At 37.6% G+C, this 23,499-nt stretch overlaps 1 protein-coding gene across 1 annotated transcript in view; it reads left to right on the top strand.

The window, feature by feature from the left end:
* The window catches only part of Ccdc192 (coiled-coil domain containing 192), a 255,390-nt gene that overhangs the window by 46,380 nt on the left and 185,511 nt on the right, over positions 1-23,499 (top strand). Inside the window, exons 3-4 of the mRNA XM_023715301.1 lie at positions 14,004-14,135; positions 15,225-15,281. Coding sequence (XP_023571069.1) covers positions 14,004-14,135; positions 15,225-15,281 — 189 coding nt within the window. The remainder of the gene's footprint in view (positions 1-14,003; positions 14,136-15,224; positions 15,282-23,499) is intronic.

The raw sequence follows: 23,499 nt of genomic DNA, 5'->3' as shown, positions 1-23,499 counted from the left end.
AGAGAGAGACAGAGAGAGAGAGTGAGAGAGAGAGAGAGACTGTTTTTGAAAGGAAGCAATGAACTCTAAGACCAAGTTACTGCCCAAGATTAGTACAAGGTTATGGACTTAGGTTTTGTGTTCAGTATGAGGTTTCCAGAGATGGGTTTTTTGTTTGTTTGCAGAACCAGGGATTGAACTCAGGCCCTTGCGCTTGCCAGGGAAGTGCTTATTCCACTGAGCCATCTCCCCGACCCAAGGTTTCCAGAGATGATAGGGCTTTTTTGCTGTTTTTCATCATACCGAATTTGCACTTGTACATGGTATATCTTGATTCTTCTATGCAATCATGATTTTGTTGATAAAGTCTTCATCTACATCAATATTTTCAAGAGTTCTGCTTATTCTATCGTCCATCAGATTTAATGTTTCTGTTTTTTTTTTTTTTTTTGAAAGGTCTGCAGGATGTTCAGGGTCTCACTACTAGATCGGACTCATAGTGATCCGCCTGTTTTACAGCCTCCCAAGTGCTGGGATCACAGGCACATGACACCATGCCGTCTCCACTGCCATCTCAGTGCACCCCAGGGGCAGGGCCAGCACAATAGGCCTGGGTCTTTTTTTGTATCATAGTAACTTTGCAGTACAATTTCAAGTCAGATATTATGATTGTCCAGAATTGATTTTGCTCTTCTAGATCTATTCTGGTTCCAGTGAATTTTAGGATTGATTTCTCTACTTCTGTGAAATATGCTATTGTTATTTTGGTTGAGTTTGCATTAAACCTATATGTACTGACTTCCAGGAAGATGACAGAGTATTGAACAGCAGAGAAAGAGCCTCTTTGAGATTTGGTGTCCAGACACTGAACTATAGCAATCTGAGGAATGAAGGAGGAAAGTGGGTTTTCCAGGACCCAGAAAGGGCCTGAAGGAAGAATTAAAGCACATGTGAAGAGTAAAGAGAGAGATCTTAACACAGAAGACAGTGGCTAGCTGTATTTTCTACCTGAGCTCTGAGCATAGGAGTAGTCACTCAAGCCTGATGATGCATGGGGACTTCTGGTGACCATAGAGGCCTCGATAGAGAGACACAACAGTGGAATAGAGCAGTGGATGCAGCAGACTGCAGTCACTGGTAAGTTATTTGGCTTCTGTTGTCCCCTAAGGGAGGGTGATGAGCTGAAGGCCATCTAACTGAGCTTGGATGTCAGAGTAGCTGTGGGCTGGCTCCATATAGCAGTGTCAGGGAGAAGCTGAACTGAATTTAAGTCGGCAGGAAATCAAGGAGCTAAGTTCAAACTAGCATGGAACCAGGACGAAGCCAGTGGGAAGCACATTGAGTGCTACAGTATGAACAAATCGGTTTCCAACTTCACAGCCAGAAACCAGCCTGAAATTCCATGGAACTAAAGGTGCAGGATTGCTGAGATTATCCATGACATGCCTGTACATTGATGGCTGGCATTCAGGGATTAATCAACATGGATCTGGGCTGTGTGTGCCCACTCTATTGGTGACAGCAGAGATACTCCCTGAAGGGACACCTCTTTTCTTTCCTTGTGTTTTTGTTTGCTTTCTCTTGACTGTTTTGTTTTTATATGAATGTGAACAGGTTTCTAGTTTTATTTTTATTCTGCTCTGTTCCTGCTTTTATTTCTTCCTATTTTCCCTCCTGTGTTATTCACCAGTTTTCCAAAGTTCACGTAATCTTTTTTGTCCTCCAGGCTTGCTTCTAATTCCTTTCTCTATTTCTTTATGTTTATTCCCTAATAGTTTTTAATTTTTTTTTTGCTTGAGAGTAATTTTACCATATTGAGGACTTATTTATTACATATAATTTTCTGGTTTGTCTTAGACTTTGTTGTATAACCACAAATATAGTTCATATGGTTCAAGTTGGCAAATTAATATTTACCAATTTGTTTTTTTCTAGGCTATGTGTGGTGCAATTGTTATTGCCGGTTATACTGCTTAGCCAACATAGACTATTTGCTCTATTCAGTTGTTCTTCCTTATAAGCCAACTCTGAGATTGCCTAAGGTCATAAACAATGCTACACACAAGCACCAAGAAACCAGGGTCTAAGCCAAATAGGCAGGAATTTCTCATCCCCAACAAACTGGAGGAGTAGGGTCTTGCAACAGTCTCAAAACTCAAAAGCCAACTGCACCTGGAAGACATCACTGAGAAGAAGCCAATTCCTAAGTTTTCTCAACACTAGCCATAAAGCTACCAAATGTAATAAGAAATTTACAAGCATCAACCTGGGATTTAAACTTCGAAGAAATAGAAAATGAGAAGAAAGTTAAAAAAGATGCAAATCCAGACTTCCTGCTCAACAAAGGTAAACCCAGGGAGCAATGATATGGAACAAATTGAAAACCACCCCCCTGAAGTGATGACAGCAGAAATAACAAAGCAGATGAATAAGACTCTAGAAAATATCAAATCAGAAATAATTTCTCAGCTAACTACAGAGATGGTGACCATAATGAAGGACATGGTTAGTAATTCTAGATCAAATACAGATTAAAAATTAGAGGAGTTTAGGTAAAGGATAGAAACAATGAACTCCCACTATAGGAAAGAAGTAGAATTCATAAAACAGTTTTAAACGAATATCAAGAAGATTAAAAATCCCATTGAGAGTAGATGCAGCAAAATGAGCCAATGTGAAGACAAAATATCAAATGTAGAAGATAGGATTGTGGTTATGGATCATAAAAGGGAATATTTCTTAAAAATAAAAGAGACAATGAAAATGTCAATAGAACAGCTGCTAGATGATGCCAACAACAGTAACATAAGATTGATTGGAGCCAATGAGGATGCAGGAGATGACACAAGGGGGGCTTTACTTTTTGGACTCCTTTGACAAGAAGGTAGCACCAGTGAAATATAAGCAATGAAACAGCGCAAGTAGCAGCTGTGGTGGTTTAAAGAAATATAGCAGGAAAGGAAGAATTCTTACAGTTTGTTTTTTCTTACAAGTTTTAACAATTTATACTCAATTCTTCAGACATATCTATATGTATTGTTATAAAGCTTAGACTAGAAACTGGCTAATAGAAGCCCCCAAAACTAGAATGTTATGATTGACTATAGCAACCAAGAAAATATTAATAATTTTATGTCTAACACCCTAAAAAATTCTTATTATTTTCCTCTTAATGCATCATAGTAATCATAGTGTTAGATTGATGTGGTGGTGTCTTTTCAGATAAAAAGTAGAAGCAACATTTTTTCTAGAAAAATTTTTGATACTGAAAATCTTTTGGGTGGCTAAAAATGAGTTGGTGCATACTGAGATTGTCCCCAAAATGTTCTGGTTCTTATTTATTGTTTAAATGCAACAGTGGATCCCTTGATGTCGTTTATTTGAAATAAGTAATGTGCCCCTGGTAGGAGTATTCATTTCTGCAAATGCCCAGAAACTATGCTTGATATGCCAATCTGAAATCATGAGGTTATGTGAATGAGTTTTTGTTTTCTGACCTATTTTGAAATCTACTTTAGTGCCATAAAATCACAAGCAGTCTCTTTGATCTGGAATGAGTTTTCCTGTCATTATGAAACCTAGTTATTGAGAACTTCATCAAATCATTTATTCAGAGTTCTGCTTGATTTTTATAACAGCATTGTCCCTCTTTAATTAAAGCTATATCTGACAACCTCTTATCTAAGTAGATGTTAATCTTCACCCTTATTGTCCTGCATGAACTGGAGAATACTGTAAAAGGGGGAAAATTCATTGGTGAAAAGATGGGTTGTTTTGAATAGAGTCAGGCACAATGACAAATCTCCTTCTGTTGTTGTTGTTGCAGGCTGGATGTGTGGACTGAGGACCTGTTACATAACTAAAGACTTTCTTTGCTTGTAAATGTCAAGATCAAATAGGGGTCAGTTTTAAATAGCTGACTCAGTACCAATTAATGTTACTTTCCTGGATAAGAAAAAGCAAAAGGCCTTGACCCTTAAGATTGCCTGCCTAGAAGTGGGAACTTGAAGTTGAAGTACATAGGATTTACAGAAATTAAAATGCAACGTTTCTTCTATACTCATATTTGTGTATCAAAAATTATATGTATTTGACAATAGGAGCTCTTTTTCTTAATTACACCACATCCAATATCATACAAAGTTTAATTCCCAGAACCTCATGCTACTGATTTTTAACCTTTACATCAAAGCCAATAATTAATTTCCTTATCTTTTCCTCTTGTTTTTATTTCTCTTGAATATTTGTGTCTATTCCTAAGGCCATGGGAATTTTTTTTTTGCAGATTGAAGGAACCATGGAAATCTCTTTGCCTATACCTCACACTTGCTGTTTCAATTATCAGCTGACCTCAGAGTAAATATTTCTCTTTATTTGCACTCAGAAATTAAATGTTCCTTTATGATTTAAGGTGTTTCATCAAAATCATTTGGTGTTAAGGTTACATTATGTCCCTCTAAAACTCATATGTTGATTTTCTGACTCCCAGTAGCTGAGAATATACCTTTATTTGGAAATGAGGACTATTACAGACATTAGTAAAGGTGAGGCCATACTGGAACCAAGGTGGGATCCTAACCTTAGATGAGTGGTGACCTTTGAAAAGTGGATATTTGAACACAGAGAAGAAAGCCACATTACTCTGAAGGCAGAGAGTAGGGGCCAGACGTTTGTTGGAACAAAGAGATGCCAAAGGTTGCCAACAACAAATGAGGGGAGAGAAATAGAATAGGTTCTTCTTCACAGTTTCAGGAGGAACCACCCCATGGACACCCTGATTTGGCTAGCAGCATCCAAAACTGTGAGAATAAAATCCTCTGTTTCTACCAGTCAGTTTAGGTGTGGTACTTCACAGGAGTACCAGGAGCCTAACACAGGTGGAATATGTACTTCTCAATTATGGGCCCTAGGAGTTCTATTTTGAGTTGTACATTACTGCAGAAGTGGCTACAAATAACTAGTGAGGGCCAGATATATAAATAGTTAGAAAAGTCTGTTATGTCTAGGGTGGAAGTAGGATGAAGAATTCATTGTCTTTTTAACTGCAAAATTGAATTGGCCTAAACAAGTTCTGGGCACTAGGTACATCAGTAGACATAAGGGTTCATTCCCGTCTCACAGGCAGGACAGATAATTTTAAAGATGTTTTTCTGTTGTTTATTGCAAGGGAGCCTCATAATTTGTAGTGCTCATCTGTCTTTGCACACCCCACTTAGCACAAAAGAAGCTTTTATTTTTAAATTTTATTTATTTTTTATTTATTTCTTTTGTTTTGTTTTGCTTTTATTTTTTTTCCAAAATTTTATTGAGAAACAAACAGCAATGAGACAGTTTCAAACCAAATAGGTAGGACAGTTTCAATAATTAACATATTGCATACATTCTTCCTAGTGGTTAATTGCTGTACAAGAAGCGAACTTGATATCCTATTTACAAACACCATTAGAACAAATCCTTCTATTCATTAAGAGAATGTAACTATATATCTATCCTAACCACTTTGAATACACAGATACAAAATGGACATTCATCTGTATCCGCTTTTTTTGTTAAGTTTCATCATTTAAATATTATAGGTGTGTTAACTCAGCAAAATATTCTAAAAGAGTCCAGTAGTCCTTAATAGTACTGGGTCTTCCCCTTCACTGGCAATGTCAGAAATTGTTGACCTGAGTCCCCTATAGCTCAACATAACATCATGGCTTTATTTCTTATATTTCGTTTTTACACTTTTCTGCTGGATGGTTAAGACCAAGGTAAAGCAGGACCTATGCAACAAGAGTTGTAGCTTTTGGGTCTGATAAGGTCAGTGAAATCCCCTCAGGATTTATCCTGAGACCCTGTACCTCAGATTGTACATCCTTTGTCAGTGTCAGCCATGTGGATGAGTCACAGCCATTGCTTGGCCAATGTGCTCTCTGTGAAACCCTGACAGAATGTTTTCTCTCCATGTTACTCTCCTTATCTACATCATCAATCACTTTCCTCTTTGGCCCCATAATCTCCTTGATCAGAAAATTTGGGACACTCCCGAGTTACATGACGTTTCAGTACAAGTTCTCATATGTCCTGAGTCTTAATTGACCTTGGAAGGCTAGGGCCAAAACGTTGGCTTTCCTTGTAGCCTTCCTTCTTCTCTATTTTGGTCTGCAAACTTAGGTTGTTAACCATCCAGAAGACAAGCTTATTGTTATTACTATACAACCTAGGCTGTTAAGCTTAACTTCACTATTTATTTGAATATCAAACATCCTAGGCAAAACATGGAACAGGTATTTTTCATCACGTATTGATAGGTTGAACTTTAAGTCCCTATAGAATATGATGAAAAAACATTTAAAAATTAGAATATATTTTTTAAAATAGGCATAAAGAATTAATATACTTCTTATGTTTACACATAAGTCAAAAAATCTAACCATATACAACCTTGAAGCAGGACAGTCCCACAGTATTCCTTTTCCTATCTCTTGCCTTCATTCACCACCCCCTTCTTTTTGAACAACCATCTACCAGAGAGACAGCACAGCAGCAACTGGCATGTCATGACAAGCAGCCTGTATTCAGAAGACCAGAATGACAGGTACTGCAAGCATGAAACTACTATTACAGATTACCATCTTCAGTGCAGTGGCTTAGTTCACAGTTATCAGTATATATAGTTAGTCAGGGTGAGAATCTTTCCAATTAACTGCTAGATTCAAAAATCTTCTGAGATTCTCAGGATCATTGTCTTCCCTATCTTTTACATATAACTGTATGGCTTGACATTGTCATGTTTCCTAGCTCTCTTCCTTCCCCTCTTTTGATTAGTTAGTCCTCGAGATCCTGCTTTCCTTTTACTTAAATCTACTGGAAGAGAAAGTGGGAGGAAATCTTGAAGACATAGGGGTAGGCAAAGACTTCCTGAACAGAAATCAAATTGCACGGGAAACAGTTGAAAGAATTAACAACTGAGACCTGCTCTTACTGAGAAGTTTTTTCACGTCAAAAGAAATTACCAACTAAGTGAAAAGACAACCCACAAATTTGGAAAAAATCATGACAAATAAGTACTCAGACAAAAGTCTGCTGTCTAGAATTTATAAAGAACTAAAAAACACTAGGGCCCCAAAATTTAAAGACCCAATCCAGAAATGGGCATCTGAGATGAACACATGCTTCTCAGAGAATGAAATTAAAGAAGCAAATAAATATAGGAAAAAATGCTCCACATCACTTGCCATCTGTGAAATGCAAATTAAAACAACATTGAGATATCATCTCACCCCAGAAAGAATGGCTATCATGAAGAAGTCACCCAACAACAAATGTTGGAGAGGCTGTGGGGAAAAAGAAACCCTTCTCCACTGCTGGTGGGAATGTAGACTGGTGCAACCGCTATGGAAATCAGTATGGAGACTCCTTAGAAAACTTGGACTGGAAATCCCATTTAAACCAGCTATTCCTCTACTGGGAATTTTCTCGGAGGATCTGAAAACAACATATCATAGTGATATATGTGTGCCTATGTTTGTAGCAACACAATTTGTGATAGCCAAATCTTGGAAACAGCCAAGATGCCTATCACCTGAGGAATGGTTGAAAAAGATGTTGTATTTTTACACAATGGAGTATTACTCAGCTATAAAGAATGAAAACTTGAAGCCTTTATATTGAAGTGGATGCCACTTGAACATATTCTCATAAGTGATATAAACCAGACACACATGTGTAAATATCCTATAGTTTCCCTAGTATAAGAACTCAAAAGAAGAAATACAAACAGGAAGGTATTATTTTTAAATTAGGACTCTCCCTCCTCTGTAGCATGAGCCCCACAAGGCTTGAAAAGCACACTTCATTTTTGAGTGATTCTTGAGTGACACTAGCACTTGATTCTGCAATATTAATCACTGCATCTATGTGTGCAGGCTGTGGAGGAGAAAAGCAAGGAGAGGCAAAACACAAATATGAAAATCCACACTCAGTAGTGAGGTAGTTTTAATAGTTATACTCAGCAGTGGATTGGATAAATAATGAAGGAAAGAGAAGTCTTAAACATCCCCGTGATTTAAAACATATATATGGGCAGTGCCATTTATTGAAAGAAGGAATCTAAACAAGAAAAAATTATGAGTTTATATGAATATATCAGTACTGAGACATCTAGTGCCTATTTAAGTGACAGTATTACAGTTTGCCAGTATATATTTGTGATCGTATATATCCCTTTGCATTTGGTTTATTTCATTTAACAATGTTCCTGAGGTCATGGCAATTATTAATATGTCATTTTTGTGTCTGAATATTATTCTATCTCACTACTTATTGATCATCTATCTATTTACCAATCTTATAGTTTATTCACTCATTCATCCATCGATGGACTTTTTTTTCACTTTTTAGCGGCTGTGAATATTGCTGCTCCCATCATTTTTTGTGGCCTTTCTATGTGGAGGATGCTTTCATTTCTTTTTCATATGTACCTAGGATTACACCTACTGGATCCCATGATTATTCTATATTCACCTTTCTAATGAGCTACTGAATTTTTTTCCATAATGGCTGCAACACTGTATATTCATATCAGGTGGGTACAAGAGTTTTTATATACCAGCTCTTTTTTATTGTCCATTTTAAAAATTACAGCCATCATAGTAGGTATGAAATACAATCCTTTGGTTTTTTTTTCTTTTTTTTCAGAACCACGGATTGAACTCAGACGCTTGCACTTGCAGGGAAGCGCTTATTCTACTGAGCCATCTCCCAGGCCCCTACAATCCCATTTTGATTTAATTTTCACTTTTTTAGTGAACAATGATATTGAACTTATTTTTAGTATACATGATCACGTTACTCATGGGGAGTTGGTACATGTATGTATCATGTTAATTCTTTATCACCTGCTCCGTTCGATCCCCTCTCCCTCTAGATCTTTGTGCCCCTCCCCTTTTGCAGAAGATTTATTTCCCCATTTTTTATTTTTTATTTTTCTTTCTTGTTTCTCTCATTTTATTTTGAAACAAGGTCTATGCAGTTCAGGCTGGCTGGTCTTGAGCTCACTTTGTAACCCAGGTTGGTCTAGAACTCGCAACAATCCTCCTACCTCAGTCTCCCAAGTGCTGGGATTACAGGCATGCCCAACCACACCTAGATATTTTTTTTTATTTATGTCTTGAGTTTTTCAAGAAAGAGAAACCATTCAATGTATACACTTGTGCATATGACTTACATTATTTAACCTTATTTTCTCAAGATACACTATTTTCCTAGGAGTTATTCAAGCTTGTCCTTCTTTATGGAAAAATTATTACTTTTTTACACATTAATACCACATTTTCTTAATCCATTCATCTATTGATGGATGTATAGACAGCTTCCAGGATTTGCTGTTGGGTTGCCTGTGTCACTCTCATATTGTGTCTTTAATGCTTTCAGGAAGATACCCAGAAGGGGAAAGCTATGTCAAGTGGAATTTCTACTTTGTGTTTTGAGGAAACTCCATTCTGATTTCCCTAATTGTAGTGCTAGTTTACCTGCCCAGCACACTGTCGATGAGTTTCTCCTCACAGCATGACCAGCATTTGCTATGATTTGATTTCTTGATGCTAGCTATTGTCTCTGGAGTAAGATGGAATCTCAGTGTTGTTTGCATTTGCATTTCTCTAACGGGCAGGGATGATGAATGCTGTTTATGTCATTATTGAGTATTTGTATTTCTTCTTCTAGAATGTATCTGTTCATTTTGGTGGCCCATTTTTTTATTTGGATCTTTTATTCTGGGGGTTTATTTTTTCTGAGTTATTTACATGATCCTGATATTCACCCTCAGCCCAAGATGTAGCTGGCAACTATTGTTTTCCCATTCTGTAGCCTGTCTCTTCAGTCTGTTGTTTGCTTTCTTTGTTGTGTGGAAGCTTTTTAATTTGATACGATCCCATTTGTTGATTTTTGGTATTTTTCTTGTGTGATTGACCTTCTGTTACAAAAATCCGTGCCTGTATCTATTATAGCAAGAGTTTTCCCTTCCAGTAGATTAAAGGTTTATGTTTTAACATTCATCTCTTTGGTCCATTTTGATTTTATCTTAGTACATGTGAGAGACGTCAGTATAGATTCAGTCTTTGTAAGTGGGTAGTCAGTTTTCCCATCATCATTGGTTAAAGAGTCTATCCTTAGTTCAATTTAAGTTTTTAACCTTTTGTCAAAGATTAGGCAACTGATCATGCCTGGAGGTGATTCTGGGTCCTCTGTTCTGTTCCATTAATCCACATACCTCTTTTCTCTGCCATCCCGTGGAGTTCTACCACCAGCTGTACAGTATAACTTGAAAGCTGCAATTGTGATACCTTTTGCTTTGCTCTTGTTATCTGGGATTGCTTTTGTAAGCCTCTCCTGGTTCCATATGAATTGTTAGATTGTTTTCTCTTGTTCTGTGAGAAATAGTATTGACATTTTGATTGGCAATTCATTAAAATGGTTTTTAATGAAGTTTTGGAAGTACACTCATTTTGACTACATCGGTTCTAACTACCCAGCTGTGCAGCACAGGATTTCTCATGACGTTTGTGTGTTGACTTTGGGTCCTGCTATGCTGATGAAATTGGTTATCAATGCTAGGAATCATTTGGTGGAATTTTGATTCTTCTATATAATCGTTTCATCTTCAAATAATGATAAATTGAGTTCTTCTTTTCCTATATATTTATATTTTCTACATTGCTTGATTGGTGCAGCTAAAGTTTTGAGAATTACATTGAACAGGAGTAGATAGCAGACATCCTTGACTTGTTCCTGATTTTAGAAGAAAGTTTTCAGTTTCTCCCCATTTAATGTGATGCTGCCATTGGCTTCCATAAGCAGTTTTTATCAGATTGAGGTAAGATTCTTCTATTCATATTTCCTGTAGGGATTTTATATTTAATAATGGACATTTTATTTTGCCAAAGACTTTCTCTGTATCAAGGATGATCATATTTTTCTATCTTGTTTCTGTTTCTGAGATGTTTTATATTTATTGATTTGCATATGTGAACCATCCCTGCATCCCTGAGATAAATCCTACTTGGTCCGGATGGATGATCTTTTTAATGGTTTATTGCATTTTTTTTACCAATATCTTCTAAGGATTTTTGTGTCTCTCTTCATTAAATAGATTAATCTATGGTTTTCTTTTTTGGCTGGATTCTTTTCTAGATTTGGGATCAGAATAATAGTGGTTTTTAAGAATGATTTTGAGGGTACTCCTGCACTTTCAATTTCAATAAGCAGTTTGAAGAGTATTGGGATTTACTCTTTCCTAGAGTTCTTGCCTAATCTGGCAGTGAATCCATTGGGACCTGGGCTTTTCTTAGTAGGTAGTTTTTAAATTACTTCTTCAATTCCATTTCCTGTTACTGGATTGTTCAAATTTGTTAAGTTCTTTGTTTGGTTTTGTGGATTCATATGTATTTAGTTACTCCCCCCATTTCCTCTAAATTCTCTAATTTATTAGAATACAGTTTCTCAAATTAGTTACTCAGTCTTCTGGATTTCAGCAGTGCCTATTGTGATTTCATGTTTTTCATTTCTAATTGCATGGATCTGTGTCTTTAAAAAAAAAGATTTACAACTCTTGTTGCACAGGTCCTGCTTTACCTTGGTCTTAACCATCCAGTAGAAAAGTATGAAGACGAAATATAGGAAGTAAAGCCATGCTGTTATGTTGAGCTGTGGGGGACTCAGGTCAATAATTTCTGACATTGCCAGTTAAACAGAAGACCCAATGCTATTATGGGCTACTGGACTCTTTTAGAATATTTTGCTGACTTTACACACCTATAATATTCAACAACGGAACTTAGAAAAAATGGGGTATACAGATGAATGTCCATTTTGTATCTGTGTATTCAAAGTAGTTAGGATAGATATATAGTTGCATTCTCTTAATGAATAGAGTGATTTGTTCTAATGGTGTTTGTAAATAGGATCTCAAGTCCACATCTTGTACAGCAATTAACCACTGGGAAGAATATATGCAGTGTGTTATTTGTTGAAACTGTACTTCCGATTTGATTTGAAACTGTCTCATTGGTATCTGTTTATCAATAAAATTTTGAAAGAAAAATAAATAAAAAATAAAAAAAGATTGCTTAGGACTTGTTTATGTTGTTCACTCTTTCAAAGAACTAGGATTTCAGTTAACTGGGAATCTTTTATATTTTTTAGTCTCAATTTCATTAATTTCTGCTCTATTTTTATAACTTTCTTCTTTGTCCTAGCTTTGATTTGAACTGTTATTATTTCTGAGGTATGTAATTAGATTATTTATTTGGACTTGCTCTGTTTTGTGACATGGGCACTCAAAGCTGTAAGCTTCCCTCTTTTAACTGCCTAGTTTCTATAGATTCTGTCCTGTTGTGCTGGCATTATCATTTGGTTATAGGAACTATCTCATGTTTTTCCCTGATATTTTTTCCTTTGACCCAGTGTTTATTCAAGATTGTTTTTTAAATTTCCATGGGTCAGCACATTGTTTCTTTTGCAATAGATTTCTAGTTTCATTGCAGTATGATCTGATAAGATACGCGTGATAATATTGGTTGTTAAGCTTACTAGCCTGTGGGAGAGAGACACATGTGCTGGTAAGAAGATGATATTCTATTGTCTTGAGCTGAAACACTATAGATATTTACTAAGGCCATTTGTTTCTTATTGTTCTCCCATTATTTTGCTATAAAATTTTGTCTTATTTTGTCATAGAATAAGAACAGTGTTTTTATATTTTCTTTATTAATATCTATTTGTACTGTATTACATTAAAATTTTAAAAGTTTGGCTCAATTCAGATATTTCTTTGTTGACTTTTTTTTTATCTAATTGATTTCCGTGGCAAATCGACTGTTCAATTTGGCAAACTTCTTAAAAATTGCTATGCTTTAATATGAGAAAGTATGTAACATTAAGAATAATGCAGAATAGATATTTAGAAATAAACTATGTTTCAAAAAATACACAAGGAGATGCAAACTACAGAAGTGGGGGTCGCTTTCCAGTGACTCCTTCATAAGTGTTGCTGAGCTACACAGAGAAAGCACAGTAAGTTGTTGGAATGAAGTCAAAATGAGATCGGGATACTTTCTTTACGAGTAGTAGAAGAGTGGGGGCTGTTAAGCTATCATTTTCCTCAAGAAGAATGTACAAACAGTGAAACAAAGACATAGCCACTAGTAGGAAGGTTTTTAAAATTTTTTATTCATTTTAATGGGCAAAAAGTTATCTCTATAATAGCAATGAAACAGTTTCAAAAAATGTTAGTAAGACAGTTACAGTAATTAATACGTTGCATATTGCTGTCTTCATGTTAGTTATTCGGAGGACAAGATGCGGACATGATATCTTGTCTAAACAATATTAGTATAAACCTTTCATCTCATTGAACTAAGAGAAAGTAGCTGTATATCTATCCTATCATATATATTTTTTTCCCACAAAGCGGCCCTTTATTTGTATCCCTTTTTTGTTTTGGCTTGCGAGAGATAGGTGCTCCATTGCTGTTCAGTAGGAAGTTTTTGGCTGTGGTTTGCATAAACCTGTTTTGATCTTGTTATAACGTAAATTCCATCATTTCTCTTCAGCTCAATCACCCTGCTGCTTCAATGGTGAATATTCAGGGGAATATTAATTCCCAGGCTTTGTACAGAGCAGAACCTCCTGAAGAGTTAAGTTTCAGGAACCAATGTAAACCTCAGTACAGGTTTCAGATTCAGCTGTGCAAATAAAATGCGACCTCAGAGCACAATGGCGATGAGTGTTGCAATCCCGGCGCGGAAGGCTTCTCGGCGCACTCTGAGTATGTGGTCTCATCTTGTGCCCAGAAAGAATATACTTACTAGTAATACACAAAATCAACATTATTTCTTCTTTTTTGTCATTTGTCATCTGTGAAGAATGTCCAGAGGTTGCTTTTATATTTAATCAGTAGAAAACAATTCATTTGAAGGTTGATCTTTTCAGAAGGAGGTTTTAAAATATCACTGTATGCTCATAAAAAGTATCTTTAGCTTTCAGCCTCTGAAAGAACAAAATCAAAACTGCTTGACCAAGTTTATTGGCTGGAGGAAAAACTAGAAGCTGTGGATCTTAAGGAAACCAGTAAGGTACCATATGAAGAAATAGTTCTTATGAAAGACCAGGTATGTGCTGGAGGAAAAAATAATCTTTCTTTTAAAAGTTACATAACCTTGTATGAACTGACCTGTCTACAAAGTCATTTCTGGCCATGTTGATAATTCATATTTAAGGTCATGATAGTAAATATTAATATTTATATTTTCTAAAATTAATTTTATTCCCTAATGAATATTGGTACAAAATTTATTCAGCTATATTTTTAAGATTTTTGTATGTATCTTTTTGAATAATGAGTTAAATATTTTATCTTATAAATCATATTGACTACACAAATGTTTCTTCAGTTCAAAGTTGAATCTAAGGGCTGGTGAGATAGCTCAGTGGACTAAGTGTCTGGTTAGGTAAACACAGAGACCAGGGTTCAATCTCCAGCACCACATGCCACACTGGCCCTGCCCTGCGTATGTTGAGCCAGCCACCGAGACCAGGAGTGGTGGCACATGCCTGTAATACCTGCCCTGGGGAGGCTGAAAACAGGAGGATCACTACAAGTCCAAGCTGCGTAGTGAGACCTTGTACCAAATACATTTTAAAAAATTGAATCTAATCGGAAAATAGTTTCTGTGTAGTAAAACAAGTAGATAATAAAACTTTGGCATATGTTTTCATTCAATTACTTTATAAGAAACATTTAAGCTCTGGATCTTTAGACATTTTCTCTGTACCATGACATAAATTTACTTCTTATTCAACCCAAAGGATTTGTATCAGATTTTAAAACATATGAATATGTTTATATTTGAGGGTATGTGTGTGTGTGTGAGAGAGAGAGACAAACAGAGAGACAGAGATAGAGACAGAGACAGAGAGACAGAGAGAGAGAGAGGAGATATGTTAACATTAACTTTAGTGCATTATGCTAACATCATTTTCCTCAAGTATATCCTAGTTCTTAATATACTTGTGTGTTTTGCCCTAGGCTCTTCCATAGATTGGAAGAGGAACAGGGTGGGGAGAAGATGTTCTCTCCAATGATGATTTTCAGAGAATCTAGCTGTGATAACACTGTCATTGATGTGATTTGATGCATATTCAGATGAATATGTAAAAGGAAGAGTGATACATTTGATTTTAACTTTTCTCACTTTTAGCATATTGAGAAGCTGCAAGCTGAAGTAAAGGCTTCCCAGAAACAACTTAAAGTCCATGTAAGTGTTTTTCTTCTTTTTAATCCCTTTATTTATATCATTGCCATCATAAAAAATGAACAGAATTTTTCCAAAACTTAAAAATGAGGAGATTTTGCTACCAACCAAATTTTTGCTAACAATCAAAGTGACAAACTAAGTTCTCATATAAAATCAGATGGATGCATCAGGTCTATCCTGATGGCCTGTCAGAATGAGAGAAGTAAGCTAAGGGTACTGACTGACACCAGATTGGTTTACTGGGTAAAGAAAGTGGTGAGGCATGCCAACTAGTGACACAGCAAATAGAGGTCCAGATCTTCAGCATATGTAAAAATCACCTAGAAAGTCTCATAAAAGTTCCTCAGAAATTTGGTTTCCTAGATGTTCAGTATGGATGCTGAGATTTTGTGCATGGATGTGATTCTCGAGTCCAGTGATGCCAGCGCTTCTGTGATGCCCACAGGTCACACTTTGAGTGGCATGTTGTATACATTCTTTCTTCCCCAATCTTGTAAGTTTTAGGCAAGTGATCATTTAAATCCATCAGAGTGCATGGTTGTCCATTTTCTCCTATAAGTACTCACCTGAGTGACACATCATGCACTTCCAGGGCAAATTTCCTTCTTACTGTAGCCCTGTTCCCTTAGGGAAGTACCAATGAGCATCTCCTGCCACAACGCCTTTGTGTGGGGGGTGTGAACAACTCTAATGCCTTAGAGAAGTCCGTAGGGAGGGACATGCTCGCCACTCTTTTCATCTTTTCCTACATCTATTTTGGCAGCTCTTGTGGTTTCTTGATTAAATGATTAACTGGCCAGCCACGTTAAATGGCACAGGAGTCTTCACACAGATCTGAGAACTGAGCCTAAAGTGGAGAAAACTTGCAATAATAATAATAATAATAGTGATAGTAAGAATAGGATGGAGAGAAAAAGAGGGGAAAAGGGAGGGAGGGAAAGAACACAAAATAAGTTTTGATGATCTTCCCTTTAAGGCTTGAAATGAACTAATGAAATGATCTTGTTAAAATGTCAGTAATAGCTAATCAGTCATGGCAATTAACAGAGCTTTTAACTCTAAATTCAAACTCATTTGGCAACTTGTATCTTCACTTGACCAGTACTGAAAGTAACTTGTGCCTGCCTTAGTGGCTCTGTGACATATTCTGACAGAAGTGTGCCTTCTTATCCCAGCGTCCTGGTGTAGGTGTCTCTTCCCTGGCCTGCCTCTGACAATGCCACGCAGGGGCTACTGTCAGAAACAGCTGCCTTACGACAGGTGTTACCTACAGCCACGTGTATAGAAGAAGGTTTTAGCTCAGAACTTTTGAAGCAGAACAGATGTATACACTAAAGTTCAGATATCATCTCCAGCATTTCTTCATGAAAGAAAGATGGTCACTAATGCCTCAGGGAGATTTTGGCCTATCTTTCTCTGTTGCCTAGTTTCGTGGACTCTCTGCTTCTGCCGTGCTGCTCCTATCTCAGGCTTGTCTGAACTGGGCCCACTTGCTCATGTGGAGTATTGTGATTTCTCATATATAATTTCCAACATTCAGGTTTCAATATAGCAGTCTGTTAGGACCGGGGAGATGGCTCAGTGGATTAAGTGCTTCCCTGGCAAGCGCAAGGGCTTGAGTTCAATCTCCAGTTCCACAAAAATAAATAAATAAATAAATAAATAAATAAATAAATAAATACAGTCTATTTATGAAGGCTTTATTTTATTTTTTTCCATAATTTTATTGACAGACAAACAGCAATGAGAGAGTTTCAAATCAAATTGGTAGGACAGTTTCAATAATTAACATATTGCATACTGTCTTCCTAGTGGTTATTTGCTGTACAAGATGCAGACATGATATCCTATTTACAAACACTATTAGAACAAATCCCTCTATTCATTAAGAGAATGTAGCTATATATCTATCCTAACCATTTTGAATACACAGATACAAAATGGACATTCATTTATATATCCCCTTTTTTGTTTAGTTCTGTCATTTGAATATTATAAACATGTTAACTCAGCAAAATATTCTAAAAGAATCCAGTAATCCATAATAGTATTGGGTCTTCCGCTTGACTGGCAATGTCAGAAATTGTTGACCTGAGTCCCCCACAGCTCAACATAACAGCATGGCTTTACTTCCTATATTTCGTCTTCATACTTTTCTGCTGGATGGTTAAGACCAAGGTAAAGCAGGACCTATGCAACAAGAGTTGTAGCTTTTGGGTCTGAGAAGGTCAGTGAAATCCCCTCAGGATTTATCCTGAGATCCTGTACCTCAGATTTTAGAACCTTTGTCAGTGTCAACCATGTGGATGAGTCACGGCCATTGCCTGGCCAACGTGCTCTCTGTGAAAGCCTGAGAGAAGGTTTTCTCTCATATGACTCTCCTTAGGCACACTCTACATCATTGATCACTTTCCTCTTTGGCCCCATGATCTCCTTGATCAGAAAATTTGGGACACTACTGAGTTACATGACATTACAGTACAAGTTCTCATATGTCCTGAGTCTGAATTGACCTTGGAAGACTAGGGCCAAAATGTTGGCTTTCCTTGCAGCCCTCCTTTTTCTCTAATTTGAAGGCTTTGTTTTAATTCAGCAGGGCAAATTGAAAATAAAAACAATATTAAGAATAGTATTTACTGAGAATAGATTGTGTCTTCCTATACTGTAGAAGGAACTTTGTGCACTATTTTAAATGTATAAATGACTCAACTAGGTTAGGGTAGGCATTATTTTTGTATATGAAAATGGAATCATTTTTAAATTAAGCTTATTGCTACATTTTGGATATACACAATGATCATATTCACCAGAGGGAATTTGTATGTGTCTATGATGTATTTTGATTCCTCTTTTATTTTCTTCCCTTCAACGCTATTTCCTATTTACAAAGATTTATTTCCATTTCATCCTTTTTTCATCATGTTTTCCTTTTCTTTTCCTTACTTCCACCTTTCCTCCTCCCTAGTTCCTCTTTCTTTTTTAACAATTTCTTCCCATTTTACAACATCATTATGGCTCTTATTTGCTTTTTCAAGAAAACTGAATCTTAAAAACGCTGTGTTGCTCACCACATTCTGAAAACAATGATTTTCCTATCACAACTCACTGCTTCTCTAAATTATTTTCTCTATGTGTCACGGAGGTGTCAAGTGGAGGGGCTTTTTTGGTACCAGAAATGGAACTCACGACCCTGCATGCCGCTGACCTATATCCCGAGCCTCAAATGGAGTTTGTAAAGGCTCAGTCTCCATCCCCCTTTTTTCTTTTTATTTACTCTTAGTGATTCACAGTTCATCAGGTTTCTGTTCTCACGTCCATGCAAATAAACAACTACCCCCACTACCATCAAGTTTTTTCTGTCTTAATCATCCCCTCACTGTAGCCCCTAAGTGTTCTAATGAATATTTGTTAAAACACTGACTTGGGAAAAAAAACACTCCACAGGTCACAGATATCCCAGAAAAGGGGGGATAAGAGGGCTGGAAACAAAATTAAGTTAAATACATTTTTTTCCTGGAGGAAATAAATTGTTTTGAACTTGAATAGTGTCTGAAAAGCCACAGGTTGGGAGACTTGGCATATTGCAGCAAACCAAGTACTGTGCTTCTTCAGTGTGACCCGAGTTTCATTTCTTTTTATTTTTTAAACTTTTATCAGGAAAAATGTGGTTTAATATATTCACCTTACAACTGTAATAATATTTACATAGAGTTCTGGATGGGGAATCTAGGTCTGATTAAGATATAGTAATTATTATATCTGCTTGTCTTACCCCCCCCAAATTATGCCATGTTATGTAAGTATCAATATTAAACTTGTAATGAAAAAGGCCAGTTGTCACATAGGATATTTCTCAGAAGGGACATAAGACTTGAATCTCATCCTTCAACTCAAAGACTCCTGCAAACAGAGCACCAAATAAAAGGTCACAGCATCCCCCTCTCTCTTCCACATGCTCCTAGGCCAGTGTTTGCCCAGTGAGGACTTAGGAGCTGTGCTGAAATCAACACTGAAGGAGTGAGGAAGGAAGGAGGGTGGTGAGAGCAGTCATTAGAGCCTGTGCAGGGCAGGCCACCTTGGCTCAGCAGCAGGGCCGTGTGCGTGAGCAGCCTCCTCAGACCATCAGACACTGTTGCTGGGAGGTAACCCTGATTTACAGCACCCATTTCCCATTGAAAGAACTTCAGAGTACCAACAGGGAATGCAAGAACACTCAATGCTTTTCAGCTGCAGTGAGGCCATGCCATCTCCCCGAGGGTGCTCAGAGTTATGGCAGTGAGATGTACAGTGACTGCGGGGCTTGGGTGGTTTGTGGGTAGAGCAGCTAACACAACCTAGTGTAGAAGACAGTACACACAATGACACACCGTCCAGTCAAGATGCCACTGGCATCCAATGATTGAGTCCAAATTTTTAATTTACATATGAAGAAGAATTTGAATGAATTCTACCAAAGAAGTCCAAAGACAGTTTGTATTTTTGTTTTGTTTTCCTCTCCAGTGCTCCTGAGGCAAGCTTAGTTCCCCTAGGAAAGGATGACCCGGATTTTTTGCTGACATAGCAGGTTCGGCAAACACAAAATCAAAGGTATCACCTTCTATCACCATCTCTCAATTATGACTGTCAGCCTGTATTTCCCAGCCATGGTGATTAACATCACACCTATGGTGTTTTTTTCTGCTTAAAACAAAATTTCAAGAGTAGGTCCTCTCAGCACACAGGGGATGCCTGGACTGAGGCACACACATGTCTCTGCTGCCTGGGCATTCGCGTCAGTCCCTCCCAGATGGTTACTGATACACCCGGAGGTCTACACAGAAAAAGCAGATATTTTTAAAAAATGTTTATGATCACTTGAGGATAATTGCCCATGGGAAGGTAATTTGGGTAGGGGATAGTTATCTTAAGGGAACACTCCTTTAAAGTTAATATTTTGAAATAGTTGAGTCTATTTATTGCTTATTATCAGTATTTGGAGTTCTAAGTGTTCTGCCTATACTTCTACTCCATCACAGACAATCCTTTTTTCCCCATAATTTTATTGAGAAACAAACAGCAATGAGACAGTTTCAAACCAAATTGGTAGGACAGTTTCAATAACTAACACATTGCATACATTCTTCCTAGTGGTTAATTGCTGTATAAGATGTGGACTTGATATCCTATTTACACAACACCATTAGAACAAATCCCTCTATTCATTGAGAGAATGTAACTATATATCTATCCTAACCACTTTGAATACACAGATACAAAATGGACGTTCATCTGTATCCCTTTTTTTTTGTTAAGTTCCATTATTTAAATATTATAGGTGTGTTAACTCAGCAAAATATTCTAAAAGAGTCCAGTAGCCCATAATAATATTGGGTCTTCTGCTTGAGTGGCGATGTCAGAAATTGTTGACCCAAGTCTGCTACAGCTCAACATACCAGCATGGCTTTACTTCTTATATTTCATTTTTATACTTTTCTGCTGGATGGATAAGACCAAGGTAAAGCAGGACCTATGCAACAAGAGTTGTAGCTTTAGGGTCTGATAAGGTCAGTGAAATCCCCTCAGGATTTATCCTGAGATCCTGTACCTCAGACTGTAGAACCTTTGTCAGTGTCAGCCATGTGGATGAGTCATGGCCATTGCTTGGCCAATGTGCTCTCTGTGAAAGCCTGAGAGAATTTTTGCCCTCCATGCAGACAATCTGATGATGTGTAATAGTCCAGAAGTGTGCTGGACTCCCCTACTCCCACCCCCCATGGCCGTACTGCCTCTCTGCTCTCTGTGAAAGCCTGAGAGAATTTTTGCCCTCCATGCAGACAATCTGATGATGTGTAATAGTCCAGAAGTGTGCTGGACTCCCCTACTCCCACCCCCCCCCATATCCTGCCTAATGGCCGTACTGCCTCTCATGCTTAGTTAACCCCAAGATGCATTTTTTTCTATGCTGTCCTGTTTATTTAAAGTATTTCATAATCTAAAATTTACTAATATTGAAACAAAGGACTCCATATGAATTTTGCAGCATGCTGCAGTCTGTGGAAAGATTAATTTTTCTTTGAAATCTTAAGCTCCACACAATACTTCTATGGCAGCCGTGAGAACTTTCCCAAAGAGTTGGTTTAAATTCTTCCTTTATTTGAAGAGCTAAAAGCCTGCCATTTTACCTTCTAAATTCAGGATCTACAAGCGCTCCAGTTAGTAGTACATACAGATTCTCCTTGCCCTCGAACTCTAGACCTTTTGTGTATTGATGTTTTCCTACATGGTGGTTCTCGAGTCCTGTTTCCTTTTGCCTTGCTGTGCGCCATCCATTAATATATCTTTGGCGATAATGATAATAACCAGATTTGCTTTCCAACTTTGTCTCTCCCACTGTGTGTCCTCTGCGAGAGCTTGTAATTCAAAGTACCCTTATCTGCTAGTAGCTGGAGAGTAGGTTTATGTTCTAAGCCAACTGGATTCTTTCTGCAGGGAATCTGCAGGTCAGTTAAGGAGAGTAAGAGAATAACAACAACTATATACCACAGATAGATGGGGGGGAGGGAGAGGAAAAGGGGGAGGGGATGGGGAGAAGGAGAAAGAGGGAGAGAGGTTCTGCCAGTGGTGCTCAGATACAGTGAAAAGGGAATTTAAATGGAGTTTATGCTCTCTGGACCAGAATTGTTCTAAATGTACTTCTTGAATGAAGTTCTAGATCTTTTAGGAGCCACTCAATAGCCATCCCTCCAAACCCCTAATTCTTAAATTGTCTCAGTACTCACCAACATATGGCACCTGGACCTGAAGCATTAGCATCATCAGAGGTTTGTTTACAGGATTTGAGGTTACCATTGCATATGTCCTTAATCAAAAACTCTGGGAACAGGAACCTACTAGTGTGTATTTTTAAGTCTTCTAGGAAATTCTGATGCTGGATGACATCTGAGAAACACTGTGCTGCAAAGGCCCTCCTCTTTGCATCCTGGACCCTCCATCCTCACCAGCACATTGTGCCTGACCAGCTCCTGCTAATGGGGCTGACCCCCGGGGCCTCATGTACTGTCCCTGGGAAACATCTCCATGCCTAGTTAACACAGCATTGTAACTTCAGTATATCTCAGCACAAGGTGCTTGTTTGTTCAGCTGATAAACAAAACCAAAATGACCCCCTGCATCTCCTCTCCACATCCTATACTTCTGTGTACTCTAGAAGTGTCACTTCATTGCTGCAGCTTGTCATGACTAATTCTCCTGTAAGGTGAAAATAATTAGCACCTTAGCGTCGCCTCCCCATGTACACTTTTCCACATGCTCCCACCCACATTATGCCATTGATTTTTTACAACAACGTGGTGAGATAAGTGTCTCTTTTTTCCATCTCAGATGAGAACTGTCAGAGACACTAGGAACCTTGCTCCCATCAAACAGCTAACCCTCTAATGTAGCAAAAACCCTAGTGCAGTTATTCTGACTTAAGGGCTCTATTTCTAGGATTTGTTTCACTTCCAATTCAGAATCTTTGGTGCTTATATATGCCTATGGTGGCTACGAGATTAAGTTTTCTTGTCTTTCAACTTTATGCATTCCTTAGACCCTATGGCAGAATTAATCAACCTGAGAAACGCTGACACTAGAAGTTTTCAGAATCCTACCTGGAAACAATGAGGAATGGGAAAATTCTCTTCCTGTGGGTCACACTTCTTGAGTCAGATATATTTAATCTACATGGGAAATTCCTTGGTGGTTATTTATGAACATGGCCAGATGATAATGAGCAGCACATGCTAATGTCAGGGATAAATCCAAGAACTATGGCGACCGGCCCTCGGCTTGACCTTCAGCCCTGCCACCCCAGCTACGTGACCCTCCAAGGGGCACTGACTTCTAGTGTTCTCGTCTATGGGAAGAAGCTAACACTGTATATCCTGCTAAGGTAACTTTGGAATCATGAAGGTAATATACTGAACCAGTTACCAATTTTCATGATAAATGTTCAATAGGGGTACTATCAGATTAACAGTTTATCCTAAGATGAAGTTGTATACTTTTTATGTATCTGTTCCAAAATTTTTTTGTGATTATAATAAAATCTTACAGAATAAATCATTTTAGCTGTCAGTTCACTTTATAGGGAACAGTAGAACGTTAATATGTGTACACGGCCGGGGAGATGGCTCAGTGGAGTAAGTGCTTCCCTGGCAAGCACAAGGACCTGAGTTCAATACCTGGTTCCGGAAAAAAA

This window comes from Octodon degus, unplaced genomic scaffold (assembly GCF_000260255.1).
Source record: "Octodon degus isolate 3935 unplaced genomic scaffold, OctDeg1.0 scaffold00040, whole genome shotgun sequence".
In the NCBI taxonomy this organism is placed as follows: Eukaryota; Metazoa; Chordata; class Mammalia; order Rodentia; family Octodontidae; genus Octodon; species Octodon degus.
The sequence above is the reverse complement of the archived record's forward strand: the minus strand, read 5'-3'. Positions and strand labels throughout refer to the sequence as shown.